Here is a 15,370-nt window from a genome sequence, read left to right as displayed (position 1 = left end):
TCATGAGATTATGCTCACACGTTCCGAAATAAGGACGAGAACACAGAGTAATACGTGGCTTGCTGCTTAAGCAAGAACGATAAACGTCTATATTAATTTTTCCTACTTTCTGAAAACCGTTCTTAAATTCCAAACTTATAAACTTGGTTTTCTAAGAATTCATGATTATGCATTATGTAATAAAATAGTACAGGCATGAGTAAGAAAGACAAAAAATGTAGATGTCATATTAATAGAAATAATGTTAACTGTGGGCCTACTGATAAGTCCACACGTGAACTGACTGCCTAGAGAAGCTTAGCCTTCAGGGCAGTCAGTGGGCTGAAAGCAATAAACATCTCGTTATAAACCATCTCCCTAACCATCTGAGAATGCAAATAGTTGTAATTTAATATTTCACTACTCAGGAAATTGTCTCTGTCTGAATCATTCACTGAGTCACTCACTCATTATGGTTATCAGCTGATCCAAATCAGGATGTATGAATTACTTCCATGTTTGTATTTCTGTTTTCCTGCAAAAATCTGGGAGGTGAACTACAGCGTGATGAAAAAGTACGTTGCTGTGATGTGAACGAAAGTGCTTTTGGAAGCTTTTTGTAATTTATGTTGGTTTTGAACTTACCTGCACTGCTCAAATGATAGATGTTATTTTGTTAAAATATAGCAGCATATAAGATTTTACATGGCAAACAATTACATGTATAATAAACATAAATATGTGAATTTATATATCCTCCCAGTATATTCTTGGCAATAACCCCTGTGTTATGCGAGTTATGCAGCAGAAATATGTGCAGAGAGTTCAATCCTCAACGGGTCTCTACTTGCGTTCACTTCCTTAATAAGATTTTTCTTTTCTTTATGCGCACTTGGATTTCTTATGTTGGAACTGATTTCACAATTCACTTCAGGGTCAAAAACTGAATACTAATATCGATTTTTTTTTTCGCAATGTCAGCCAGCTTGAAACTTCAGGGATAAAACTGCGGTTACTCTGAAAGCTGATTAAAATGTTCCAAAGGAACCTTTCCTGTACAACTTCATTCTTTGGTACACTGTCGCCCTGCTCTTTATGAAACAGGGCTATGTATTTCGCACACCCTACGTCATTCAGAAGATTTTTTTTTGGAGTTTTAATAATTTAGTTCTACCAAGAGGAAAATCAATGTATTGTCGAAACACAATAGTTATTTTTAAATTCAAGTGCCATAATAATTCATTTTCAGGAATGTGGATTTTTTAGAAATCATGTTCCAAAATGAAAACAATATTGTGGCTCAAAAAAACCCTTGTGCATGTTTATCCGAAATTCTTGTTGTTATCATTAATACCAGTATCATCCTCTTTATCATCACCGTCATGATTTTAGGTGTCTTCATGTTTTATTTAAGTAACACATTGCCATTCATAGACTTCTTACTAGACGAATAACACAGTACAGCTTACGCAATCAGGCTTGCTGTCATCACAAAGGATGCGATAGACGATTACATATTTATGTGTATAATAAAACAAAAATTAGAGAAATTACATTGCGCATTACTGTATAATAATTTTAATTTTTTACAGTCATTCCAGTTGCATGACAGAAAGACATCTTTCACTGACATTGTAGCTAAGTATGAAGTTCTTAAAACATTCCCTTATACAGTCCTTGTCAAAACAAGAGCATACAGTATGTATTAAATAATAGATGCATTGCACTGTACATTTTACAATCAACGCCCGTGCTTGTATCATAAGCATTGAAACCAACCAAGTTGTGTCTCACACTGTAAGTTACTTTACCTTTTTTTTTTAAACCAAATCTGCCCGTCACCACATCCACCATACCAACATAGTTCTGATTTAATTTTTTAATGTGTACTTCTTTATTCCATTTCCGCAGTCTCTAAGAGAATACTTTAGTTTTTTTCTTTCTTTCCTTTTTTGTTTCGATATTTAAGTGTGGCAAAACTTTACCATTCAGGCTGTGAGTTACTAATGGAAATATACAGTATATATACATATATACAGTCGTATAAAAGACAATTATGAACTGATTTTGAGTTTCTGGCGTCCCTCCCGAACTGATGCAATTGGAAAGGTTTCCAATTTATAAATACGCCTTGGGAGAAGGACACTGAAGTCTCCTTTAGAATGTTTCTGACAAAAGGCAATAGTTTTCAACCGAAAATAAAGTCCATGAGCCAGAGCCACAGGTATCAGGTGTTGTGCATGTGGGTGTTGTTCTTGGATTTGCTGATGAACTTCTTTTCTTTCACACGACGGTTCTGGAACCAGATAGTGACCTGTCGCTCGGAGAGGTTGGTTGTGGCGGAGATGCGTCTTCTCTTGTCTTTGGTGATGAACTTACTGGCCGCGTACTCTTTTTCCAACTCCTTGAGTTGGATCTTGGTGTAAGGGACGCGCTTTTTTCGACCTCGGCGGTAGCTGCTCACTTCAGGCTGTAAGGGAACCACATCTACAAAATAAAACAGCAGGGAAATTCGAAATAATTAGAATAATAATCGTAACAATAATAGAACCGATAGAACTCTACTAATATTAATTCTGCCACATGTTTTGTACATGAATTTATTGGATCGCAAATTACGATCAGTACTCAATTTTACAACAGAACGCAGCCTTTTCCTACTGCAGTCTTCATTCCTTCTTTGAAAGTTCTTAACATTTTTACATTTTGTTCATTGATTATACTCCGAAATGAGTAGCTGAACTCTGAATCTTAAAAATTGTGAAACTTCATTGTGCTGCTTTCCGATCACTCTCATATTTCTCCCTCCCCTCCTCTTCTTGTGTATTTCTTTAAGTTGTACTTTTAAAATGTACGTTTTATAAAAGCCATTTTACAAAAGATACTGCAGAATTTTTGATGTTTTCAACACAGAGTAGCATTTTTATTGCTGGGGTTAGTTATTTGGCAGGGCCATAAATGGCTTTGCAAAGGAACATACATTCCTGGCTTCTTGTAACTCATGACACATTTTGCGAATAATACTGAAAACATGGTATCGATTGTGACACTTCAGTTCACACGCTGAGGTGGATTTTAAAAACAAAATCGCCATTTTGCGATATGAACGCATATTGAGATAGACAGCAGATATGAAATCTTGCATAAAACGTTTAACTACCTTTCTTAACTTGTCTAGAAAGTGTACAAAGAGACATTCGTTGTCGTTTCAATTTCGTGTTAATGATACCTATCGCAAAATTTAGGGGCGATGTGAAAATCAGTGTTCTACCATCGGTGTGTTATTCTACATCATATCGACAGATAATTTCCCCAATCGTAACATTAATAAATCTGTTCTGAGTTTGTAAGGATCAAACCGAAATTCACTAGGGTTTAGATACATTTCACTTATTACAGGTACCCGTTGCATGTATTGATGGTTTTACTATTTACCATACTGGTAATCTATGTCTGCACCACGGTGTTTATGGCAGTGGGTGTTTTAAATTACTGAGAAATGATACGCAAGTATAAAGATGGAATGAGGTGGAAAATGCTATTTGGATTGTAAAGCAATTTTAAAAGCAGTTTACCAGATATCTTTATGAAACAGCCGTTCATGAATGATATGGAACCTGAAGCATCACCCCATCGGAAGGACGAAATGAGCTCTTACTACGCTTAGCTGCACATGAAAATAAGTCAAGTGCATATATGTGCTATGTATGAAGCGTGGATATATACATATACATTTGATACTGGTACAATAACAAATAGGTGACTATATCTCGATATACAGTATGTACAGTAGCATCAGTTTAACATGGAATATGACGCAAAATGCATGCTTATAAATGACAAATGTCCACACCGTTAAATGTCACAAGTTCATATATTCAGGCTGTGTTTCACGTTGCCATCACATATGTTTAAGGATTTCAGCTAATTTTGTTACATGTAAACTAATGATTCATAGCAAAACTGTTTTTTTTATGCGTTTGTGACATTTCACCTTCATTTAATATCTATATGGATGTCAAAGGTAGAACATCGGTACGCCTTGTTATTATTATTATAGTGCAAATGGGTACCTCATTGTAAGTCACTTTTGAGTTAAATGAATAAATAACAGCTCTACCAGTACACGTAATTGTCGTTGTGATTTAAAAATGGCAGATGACAAACGAGCAAAAATAAAGTGATTTAAGATCCCTATCCATGTGCGTTATGATATGACTTCGATCTTTCATTGCAATGTTTAATATGACTTCAACTTGTTGTACGGATACCACACACCATTTGTGTCAATACAGGTAATGCAAGTACTTCTCCGTGACATTCAGAGGAGCTGTTGACCCTGTGGTATGTATATGTGTATGTATGTATGTATGTATGTATGTATGTATGCATGTATGCATGTGTGTATATGTTTACCTTTATGTGTGTATGTACTTCTGTATGTATGTATTTACAGAAACGTCGGCCCAAAGGGTATAAAGGCCATCCCGGTGGAAACAACTTGTACAAAGAATTCACAAGTGAGGCGAAAATTAATAATTTAAAACTAACTGCAGTAAATATAAATAGAACACTGCATACAAGGGGAAATCATGATTCTTATGGCATTCAAATAGATTTTAATTTAATAAAACTGTGAAGAAATCGCAATAGATTTCAACTACAAGTATTCCGTGTGCAATAGTTTATATACATTGCAAGTTTTCTAATATTAAACTAGTAATGTAACCATGTATTCAATTGTGATCAGGGCATAGTTCCTGGCTTAACTGTAATATTCAATGAAATAGCATTATAGAGGTTAAAACGTAATATTCAGTCTTGGCATGACAATTTCCTTAAGTAAACGGCCCTGAATATTTTGCAGGCATTTTTCTTGAAGGTAATACACTGAAAGTTCATAACATGTTTTCATAACTCAAAGAGTATAATGTGTGTTGTGCAGACCGTAAAGTAGACCCATGGAGAAAGGGATGCATGTGAAAACCACAATTCACTGTAGCTATGTTTTAAATTCATGCTCACGTTTAATAAAGTTCATAAAGACAGCTGGCAAATAAGGCAGCCCAATAAACAATATTTAACTGTCATACTACATACTCAGTATATCAACCTGCAAATATCTAAAATGCTTATGAAAGCACCTACCTCACAGTGTATTTAACAAAAACACACAGGCTGTTGTGCTCTAACCAAGTTATCTGCGAAAAGACAATGAGCCACGGACTGAAGAAGGGGAATTGACAGTGACTGGGTATGCAAATGAGTTTCGGACTTATACAAAGCTTTTTAAGCGATGTTGCAGACAGCTGTGCCTCATAGTCCCTGACGAAGGGAGCCCAGATTTATTGCGCCTGTACAAACGGCACCCGCTACTCGATCATACGAGGAATCTATGTGTTTTAGTTCCCCTGATGGATACATTAAGCATTTCTGCAGACATCCTGAGCGAGTCCACTTCGTTCTCTGATGTAAACGACACGTATATAGTAGTCGTGCACACACTGCCGCGCCCGCACGCACGTACGCACGCGCACTCACTCACATATACACACACACACACACACACACACACACACACATACAGTGTATGATACACACAGAACTGCAGCTGATACAAATGTATACTAATTTTTGTTGGGTACTTCTACCGAGACGTATCTTTTGTCACACGTTTTTTATCTTCACATTCCTCTCCGGCTTTGCGGTTGTTTATTTCACGGGAAGACGCAACAAGCACTTTTTAAAGTAACAAAGAAGTTGATCACTTGTCTTACACGACCAGCTTTTACCACTGCATCACACGACGTAGTATATACAGTACATACTAGTAGTATTGTTGAAACGGCAGGACTGTTCTATCATATTCCTTTCTGAGTTTAAATGCTTCCATCATGTGTCCATGCCATGATGCTCCATCCATGCATACGTTTATCATTGTAGATATTTCGACACAAATTAAATCTAGCACAAGAATTTGCACTGAAGCTCGTATACTCTGTCTACAGGAGGATTATCTGTACATCCTGATTATCTTACTACCTTTTTTGTAAAAATATATACAACGACTAGCTGTCCGACTTGTGCACATACGTCCGAAAATGATATCCTTAAAGATGCGAATTTCCATACCTGGGAACGGTGACTTCCAGAGATGAGCCGACTGCGTTTGCTCTTTAGCACAGTACACCTGCCCATCCCAGCCATTAGAAAGAGCCCAGTGCTGGTAGCCTTCCATTGGTATCAGTGCGTCGTGCCGCGGTTCAGAGTGCGCACTAATACTAGGAACCACTGACACATCTAGGTAGCTCGGGACCGCCTGGTATGAGCTGGCAAATCCGGGGTAAAACGCGAACTCTTTTGCCCTGGTGGACAGTTCTTCCGTGGGCAAAGCGCTGCTTGGCTCGACGTATTTCTCCGCTGGGTGATAAGAGCAGGGCTTCTGCTGAAGGTTGTGCGAGTGAGACAACCTGCACCCATAGTAAGGGCTTCCAAAGGGGTAACCATAGCCCAGAGAGGCGCTAGATGAAGTCTGTGGAGCGGGACACTGTCGGCCGGCGTCTGGGGAGGATATGTCCGAGTATACTGAGCCCTGGTGAGTCGCTATGCTGCCCGAATGTCGCCCCAGCGCTGGGTGCGAGATCAGATCCCTGCAGTGGGTCGCAGGGCAGTTCCCGCTCAGTCCCTCCATGGCTTGGCTTTTATTCTGATTATTTTCATTCGGGCTTTTTTCATACACGTACATTAAGGTGTCCGCCCAGCGTGGATGCAGGACCAGCGAAGTCGACATATCACGAGCTGCCGATGCTTTTTAAAAGTCGACTACTCCTGGACGGACACCTCATTTCCAAGTGCATTTTTACGCACGCGCATGCGCACGCGATGCCCGAGTGTCCAGTTCATTAAGGCTTGAGCTCTGACGCACGTGGTACTTTAACGAGACCTCAGGGTATGAGTTGCGACGTTCATCCCTTTAAATTTCAAGGACCGGACGGCTCATGACAGGTTTTTGAAGAGCACAAGTGTCTTCTCATTGGCTGAAGTCATTTGAAAAAAAGAACTCTTAAAGGGAAAGTTAAAGAAAGCTTAGTCACGAGGATGAGGTTACCCCGCGCTTCTTTTGGCCGATCCCGGTTAACATCGTCAGAAGTAAAAAACGTAATTTTGTCTTTACCTCGCTGTTTTCAAGTCTTTAGCAGAAACAGCTATTCGTAATTACATTACCAGTAACAGAATTAGTACATTATGTTTACTTATATCTATGTGTATCTAGAATAATTCCAATGTGTTAATATTGGTAGGTAAGTATCAATAGATTAGTTTTTTAAATTTCATAATGAACTTTACTAAATAGTAAACACGCTATAAATGTCAACTGTATCCATTTTATAACTTTCCAGGATATTTTAACATTATTTGTCTTATTATTTGATATTTTCCATACACATTTTTCAGGCTTTTATTAGTGTTTCTTATAATTTATTGTTATGATTTGTTTATTGCTCTTGAAACATAATAATACTCGTAACAATATTAGCACTACATTACGCAATCAAAATTCTGCTATTGTTAATATACATATTTGTATAAAACCTGCATTAAATGCACATCTCGAAAAAAGTCTTCCTGAACAAATGATGGTCTTATTTTCAGTTTCTATTAATAAATTATGACGATGATCAAAGTCAGTTAATTTGGTGACGATGAAAAGTCATTAAGAGTCAACAGGAAACAGTCACTTTTACATTATACTCGTATGCATTCGCATTTCGGCATGGATGTAACTTATTCTTTGTCAGTATTAGAATTTTTGTTACTCGTACTGTTTTGTTAGTCAGTTAAAGTCGGGCCAGTAATTCCAAAACGTTCTTTTTATATCTAAAGATTTCTGTATGCAGTATAAAAGAAATTAGTCGACTTTCCTTCTGTATTGATTTATCAGAAAATAAGAATGTCTTTGTAGCGCAGTAAGAATATTTGTATATTGGATAGTCTCATTGTGTGGTGTCTCATAGACCAAACTAGCATAACAGCCACAGTGTCAAACCGGTGGTTTTCATTTTATTGAAAATATTTCAACGTAAATACTAACATTAAAGCAATGAGAAAATAATACTTGATCCAAACAAAGCGTTGCAATACTGCATATTGGGATAAAGCATCTTTCTTTCCTATTCTAGACTGGCAGCAAAAAACCTTCTCGCAATAAATGTAGTAGTCTGTGTTTACTTTGATTTTAAATTGAAAGGTTTGTTGTGTGCACAGAACTAACCAATACGGGCGACTCTTAAAAGTGGTATCTTCAAGGAAGTCCAAGGTCAAGGTAAAAAAACACAGACAAACAGGGTCGTAAGCGCAGTCTAGACAGGGAAGAATGAACTTCACACTCGCGCTTTTGAGTTTACATGCAAAGTCGTTCCAATTAGGAAAAAGTACCAGTAGTTTGTCTTCTGGATCTCTGGAAGTATCACAAAATGCTCCTTTACCAGTCGTTTACATGTAACAGTTAAGTCAGTGTAAATTCCGTAAAGGAATAAAATAATATTTCAGAGAAAATATCTTAATTTTCACTTTGAGTAAGACAATCAAACACTCGATTTATTCTCCCTCTGTTGCTGTTTTCCAAAATTCTTGTATTTTGCCCTTAATCTTTCATTAGTTCTTATTCTCCAGAAAATGACATTTCAGAATTCTGTATACAATATAAAATACTGAAAATACTGGAAAACTTGAGCTTTATGTGATGTTATCATTGTTCTTCTCCAAGTTTTATTCCAAATTTAGGAAACTTTGAATTAAATTAGAATGTAAAATCGTGAATAAATTTAAAAGAAGAGTACCGTAAATGTTCAGTTTGTGCTCGTAATATTGGCTTCTGGCGCTCCTGGTCATTTCACAGAAAAACATTTTACCTTTACGTGCCAGAAGTTGGTGATGGTGAATCGATTATAGTAACATTTGCTTTAACACGAGACAGTTAACAATACTTGCATTATACGACATATTCTGTATGCAAAACCCAATGGCTGTTATGTCTCTTTGCACATTTGCTAAGAAAGCTGTAATCAGCTGTATCTCTTTTTTAAACTCTGTACTTAAGGTCGTGAAGCGGTTACCAGTATCAGCAGGGTAATATTACTTTATTTAATCGCTAAGGACCTTGTTTACATGGTAGCGCCAGGAATATCCAGTTGTAAGCATTTTTTCTGGTAATAAATATTATAGCTGAAGCCTCTCCCAAATTAAAGTACTGTTTACATAGCTCCTGGAAGTGTGCTTTTTCGCCGCTATTGCCTGAGGATCTCTACTAGAGTCTGGGTAACTGGACGGGTTCTGTGCTGAAATTCAACACAGTGTGCGATGTGAAGTGAGGCATTCAAAGGTGGGTTGAGACGTGGAGGCACCTAAACTTTCAGCAGTACATCCACTTAGGCTGATCCTTCTGCTTTGCTCATTAACACTGGCAATGTTTCACTGAAGCATAACGTAGCCTATAACGAATTAATAAATATTCTTACATATAAATAAAAAATGCTGCAGATGTCAGCGACGAGCCAAATTTTAATGTTTAAATTTCAAAGGGATTGGTTATATACCATCCTTTCCATCTATTGTACTGTGAATGAACAGCAGTTATTTTAGAGCAGACGAAATACTCGAGAAACAGTGCGTGTCTAAAGAGAAATATTTAACACCTCAGCGCACTTGGGTGCGATTTTTCAAACGTCAGGAGTATGTAAAACCAGCCAGGATTTTTTGTGCATTCATAGTACTGTATACAGTGTGTATGTGTTACTAATGCCCTCTCGCACCGTAACCATAGCAACAACGACTGCTATTTTTTAAAACGCATATGATATATATCAAAGTTACTTTTAAACTAAAACAGTCTTCATGTTGTGCGTAATTTGGACGCGCAGCAGCAACACTAAAGCCCGTCGGTAACGCCGTTCACCCGCCTATCTGTCTTTTTCACTCGTGGCCTTTGAACGTTGAGATAAAATGAAGCAGCTGTGCGGCACTTGGCTCGCCGTCATCTCCAGTGTCGTTCACATCATCTGGCGACCAGCATTTATTGCTGTGTCTGTGGTACATCTTCTGCCTAAAACGTTGCTATCAGTTAATTGAATAGTCTTTTCATTCAGAACCATGTTAGTAAATTGGTTGCCGTCCTTCCACAACAGAAATGATGATGATGACGATGATGACAATAATAATAACAACAACAATAATAATAATAAATACATACATACATACATACATACATACACACACATACGTACGTACATACTTGGGTACACCTACATACGCAGTAGCAGTGAGAAGTGAGTACACTTGCTGGAAATTAGTTTTCTTTCACGAGGCATTCCGTCAACAAGTTTGAGCAGGAAAGCGCCGGATACGTCTTCCCACTCTTCTGCAACAATTCCTAGACACGTTTATTCTCCCCAAACAAACACTGCTCATGTGTGTTAAACTGAGTGGCAACAATTCATACACTCACATTCTCATACATGCATGCATCCATATATATATAATATATATACATGCATACATACATAGAGACATTTTATTTAATCATTATTTAAAACCTGCCAACCGTGCCAGTTGCAGGTGCCCTTAAAAAGTGTTATAAAACGAGTCATTATTATGAATGAAACGATATATTATGTAATAGCTACAGTTATAACTATATTTATAATGAACATAACATGAACACTTGTTATAGTTAGAAAACGTAAAACTAGTTTAAAAGGAATACAATGACTGAGGGAAAAAACTGAGAAAAATTCTGTTTTTCAAATGGTAGAATAAATTATTGTAATATCCACTCCTCTTTGCATCCACATTTCTCATATATACAGGTATGTTTTGTATGTTTGCACAAAGGTAAGCAATAATGCTTTGAGTATATGTGTTAACTTCCAGCCTAAAAAAACTGCAATTTGCAGCATCATTTCATTGTTTGATGTAACATATCTACACTATTTTATTACCGCAATACGATATTATTTTAATTAAAATGATCCAGTATAAAATAATTTATGAATTTAGCTGAAAATGCTTCATCTACCGTCTTGCATTTAGAAGATTATTGCATTTGGTCTAAAATATTAAAGATTTTTTTTTTTACCAGGTTCAGGCAACTCCATAATTGTTGCAGAGAATACAACAGTTGATTCGGCTTTTTCGGGCTAACTGATAACTTTTCATACTTTCAAAACTATATTGCTTTGAGAACAAACGTCATTGCTAACGACTATAAAAATTATGGTTTAAAATCGCTAGTTAGAAAACTGTGGCGCTTTGTTGGATTGCCACACAAGTGTTTCCATTATTTGGAGGCTTCATGCAAAATGCCAATGTACGAAATAACACTGAAGTTCAGATTTCAAATGTGATTTAAGGCTTTTCAGAGAAGTGCTGGATGGTCCCTATTAGTCGGCATACACATAATGTATGTTAAACATATCATATGGGTTGTGCACTGCACTGAGGAATAGGTAGACGTGGAAGTGGACAGAAGATGCCTCACATGACACATAATACATACATACAGTACATACATACATACAAACGCACCGACATACAAACAAACACACAGACATACATACATACAAACATACATACATGCATGCATGCATGCATGCATACATGCATACACACACACACATGCATAAACACATATATATATATATATATATATATATATATATACATACACATAGATGCAACTGTGTTTAAAAGCCTTAGGTGTAAGAGCACAACTACTCCCTGAAGAGATGACAGAAGTTCAGCCAATGTGACTGAAATTCGAAACAGGATTCAGTGCCTGAACCGCACAGCTCAACTTGACACAAGCCTGCCAGCAAAAGCTCCTGTACTGGAGATGTGTGTTTAGTGGCCTTACTTTTGTTCTCCAGCCCTGTAATGACCACTGTTGTTCGTACTGATCTGTTTACTGGACAGAACTTATAAGCCGCCTTTCTCAAGGGCACACTGACCTCCAGACTGTTTTCACTGGTCTCCTCAGAGACTGGCCATGAGCATTGTAACGTCTGTCTGCACGACTGTGTCTCAGTGTTTTGTTCACATCGTGGTCATTTTTACGCGGTCATTCTCTGTTTTTGCTCATTTAGTTCATTCCTCATCGACGCATGTCACACCTGCAGCAAGTGTGTGTCTCTTGTACCTTTTCTGGACTAACTTGTTAAGATCAACAGTCAGTAACGAGGGATTTCCTCGTACAGACAGACGCAGTACTATCTGTAATTCCTCCAGAACCTGTCGATGATATTGCCAATATATTGTGCCGCTCCTCATCGGCGCTGAAATCTGTTGGTATATAAAGCAAAATTTTGAAAACAGAATAATAGACCTATCAAACATTGTTGTCGAGTCCATACTCAATGTCAAAATTTTCAACCAGAAGTTATTTTTAATTGATTTGTCTCAATGTTTCTGATAAATTCGAATGTCGTAGCTCATTTCCAATCAAAACAAGGCGTCCAAAGAACTGATGTCACCGACACCTAAAGTTATACGAGAGACTGGCAGAGATCAATAATAAAACAGTAATACGATAAATATTATTGTTATTATTATTATTATTATTATTATTATTATTACTTTCTAAGAAATGTACATTAACTAAGGATGAAATATAATATGTGTAAATTGCTCTGGACATTGAAAGCCGAAATTTTCATTCTCCCGAATGGTACTTAACTTACACAAGAACAAGTCCTAACAAGTAAATGTTATGTAATTCTTCTGTATATCGAGACGAATATCTGAACAAAAAAAATTGCCAAGTGAAAATGAAACAGAAATGTATAAATTGCAAGACGGTCATTTAGACATCATGAAGTCAAGAACTGGACAAAAGCCGTTTCGAAACTTTAAAGGAATAGAGAGTTAATACTGATGCGCCAACTCACAGCTGTATCTTAAATTTTGTATATTAAATCGTGTACAACTGTTTCTCAGTGTCGCCTAAAATATATATAGATTGTACAATACAGTCCTTACCGAGTGAAGGTGCACTTAGAAGGTAAACTGTTAACAGTTTAGCCAGACTAGTAGTGCATAACTCCTTTTTAGCACAAAATGTATTAATATGAAATAAATCAAACGCTCGCCTCTTCTTAGATGGCTGATAAGATTCAATGTAAGAAGAGAGTGGTGTCAACACGCAGACGCTGCTTGCGAAACAGAAATTCTCCAAACAGACCTATTAACTGGAATTTCATGTAGCAAGTTAATAAAATAATATCACGCGTGGTTATATTTCAGCATCCTAAAAAAAGAAGGGTAAAGGCTGTAGAAACATAAACAGAAAAAGTAAAAAGAGAAAAGAGAGCCAAATCTGACTAAAAGATGATGTTCCATATTTGACAAACAAAGTTCCGCTGATAAAGGTAATGATGTCTTTTACCATAGCTGTGGGCAAGTCAACGCAGCCCTGGCACTCGCGGGTTCACGCTGGGTGTTAGAATGTCCTCCACAGAAGGGGAAGCGTCCCCCCGCTCACAGATGTGTCCCGTCGGAAGTCCAAGTTCAAGGTAAAAGAGGCGGTCACTGCGCGCGTCCAGACAGCGCAACAAACAAAGTGACCGCGTTTTAGCGCACCAGTCCCCCTCTCTACCGCTGCTATCCATCTCGAAAATACTCTTTTCATTTCATAAAAACAAAAAAAAAAAATCTATTCGCTCCAGTAAATGTACATTTTCCAGGTAGAAGCATGTTGTATTTGATGCTTCTCTTACTCTGAAGTCTTAGCTTTAACCTTTGACCTTCTGAAGAGGGACACTACACTGTCCGGCCCTCGCTTTGCGTCCTTGAAGAGGTAAGTGTCCTTCGATGTTGTGAGACCAAAGTTCCATTTTGTTTAAAATCTCATACCATGTCATACAAACAAGATTACAAATAAGTTATACTGCTAAAATTTGCACATTCTGAAACATTTTTTTCCCGAATCTTTTCAATTTATACTTGCCCTGGTATTTTTAGATGTCTGTTCCATTGGGTGCATACCGCACTTACACAGGTTTTGTTGGTAAAACAATTTCTTAAAAACATATTACTCTGATGAATATTGTGTGGCATAGTTTTAACTGTAGCCTATACAGATTGATAATCATAAAATGCAAAAACAATTAGAATAAGAATGAGTTTTGTTGGCCAAGTGTGCTGACACGCACAAGGAATTTGCTGTGGTTCTAGATGCTTCCAGTATTTACAGACAACAAACAGCTGACACAGAATTACAGAATAAATAAATAACATATCAATAACAAATAAATAACAAATCCCGTAAAAATTAAGTCAGAGACAGGATGGGCAACAGGAGACAGGCTGTCTGAATTTTTTTTTAAATACACAAAACCTTAGTCATTGCAATTAACAGAGCTAAATGAGTTACACTATGCTATATATAACAAATATATCTGTCGATTATATACTTCTAAAAATGTAATGCATTTGATATATGGTTGTTTTACCTGGTTTTATTCATTATCTTAAGGCATTTGCCTCAATAAGCAATGGCTGCTTTTCTTGAAGAGGTGATGTGAATTGCTACAAAGTTACAGCAACAGAAGTTTGAACCAGATGTGTATTGCACTTTTTCCCAATTGTTGTCCTTGTATGATAATATATCACATTTTTGCTTAAGCGTAACCACCATTATTTCCTTCTTTAGTTGCTTTTTTCCCTGTAATTGAATGCAGGCCTGTAATACAACTTGGTCCGAGCCTAGGTCACAAAAATGCTATACAACATTACATATAATTACTCTAGCCTGTATAAAATATAATGTAACAAGAACATGACATATCAAGCCAAACTATGGAGTCAAATAACTGAATAAAATATTTTTATCAAAAGCCAAAAGTTCAGTAATGGCCAATTATACAAAGTTTTGAGGCTGATCTTGAATTTTAAGGAGGAAAATGCATTTTGCAGGCAGCAGCTTTGTATAGGCCTACATTAAGCTGAAATGCAGAAAAGCATCTTCATTTAGGAAATATAAAAGCACATAAACACAGTCAAAACAATGTATGTATGTACATATGCTGTACATATGTACAATGACATATGTAATATGTCTTAAATTACAGAGTATAAAAAGAGGAGAATCTGATTTCACATGGAAGGAAAGCAGAAACAATAAAAACAATAAAGCTGATTTTGAGAACTGATTTATTCCATCCAGTTTTGAAAGTATTCTTTAATACTTATTTGCAAGGTCTTCTTAATTACATTTCATCCTTGTAGCACTATTAGCTCTAATTGCGATTAAAGGAAAGGTACTACTGCAAGTATAGACTTATTGTTACAGAAAGTTTACCTAGTAAACTGTGAATGTATTTTTAGTGACTTAATGCAC

General features: G+C 36.8%; 1 protein-coding gene across 1 annotated transcript; it reads right to left on the bottom strand.

Moving 5' to 3' along the window:
• Window positions 1-1,733: 1,733 nt before the first annotated feature.
• hoxc13a (homeobox C13a) lies at window positions 1,734-6,769 on the bottom strand. The gene is made up of 2 exons (XM_018760348.2): window positions 6,112-6,769; window positions 1,734-2,466 (listed from the first exon to the last, which is right to left on the bottom strand). The coding sequence occupies exons 1-2, from the start codon at window positions 6,767-6,769 to the stop codon at window positions 2,207-2,209; spliced, it is 918 nt and encodes a 305-aa protein (XP_018615864.2). The 3' UTR covers window positions 1,734-2,206.
• Between the last annotated feature and the right edge of the window lie 8,601 nt (window positions 6,770-15,370).

Source organism: Scleropages formosus, chromosome 19 (assembly GCF_900964775.1).
Source record: "Scleropages formosus chromosome 19, fSclFor1.1, whole genome shotgun sequence".
NCBI classification, from domain to species: Eukaryota; Metazoa; Chordata; class Actinopteri; order Osteoglossiformes; family Osteoglossidae; genus Scleropages; species Scleropages formosus.
Note: the sequence above shows the minus strand (reverse complement) of the source record. Positions and strands in the feature narration are given on the sequence as shown.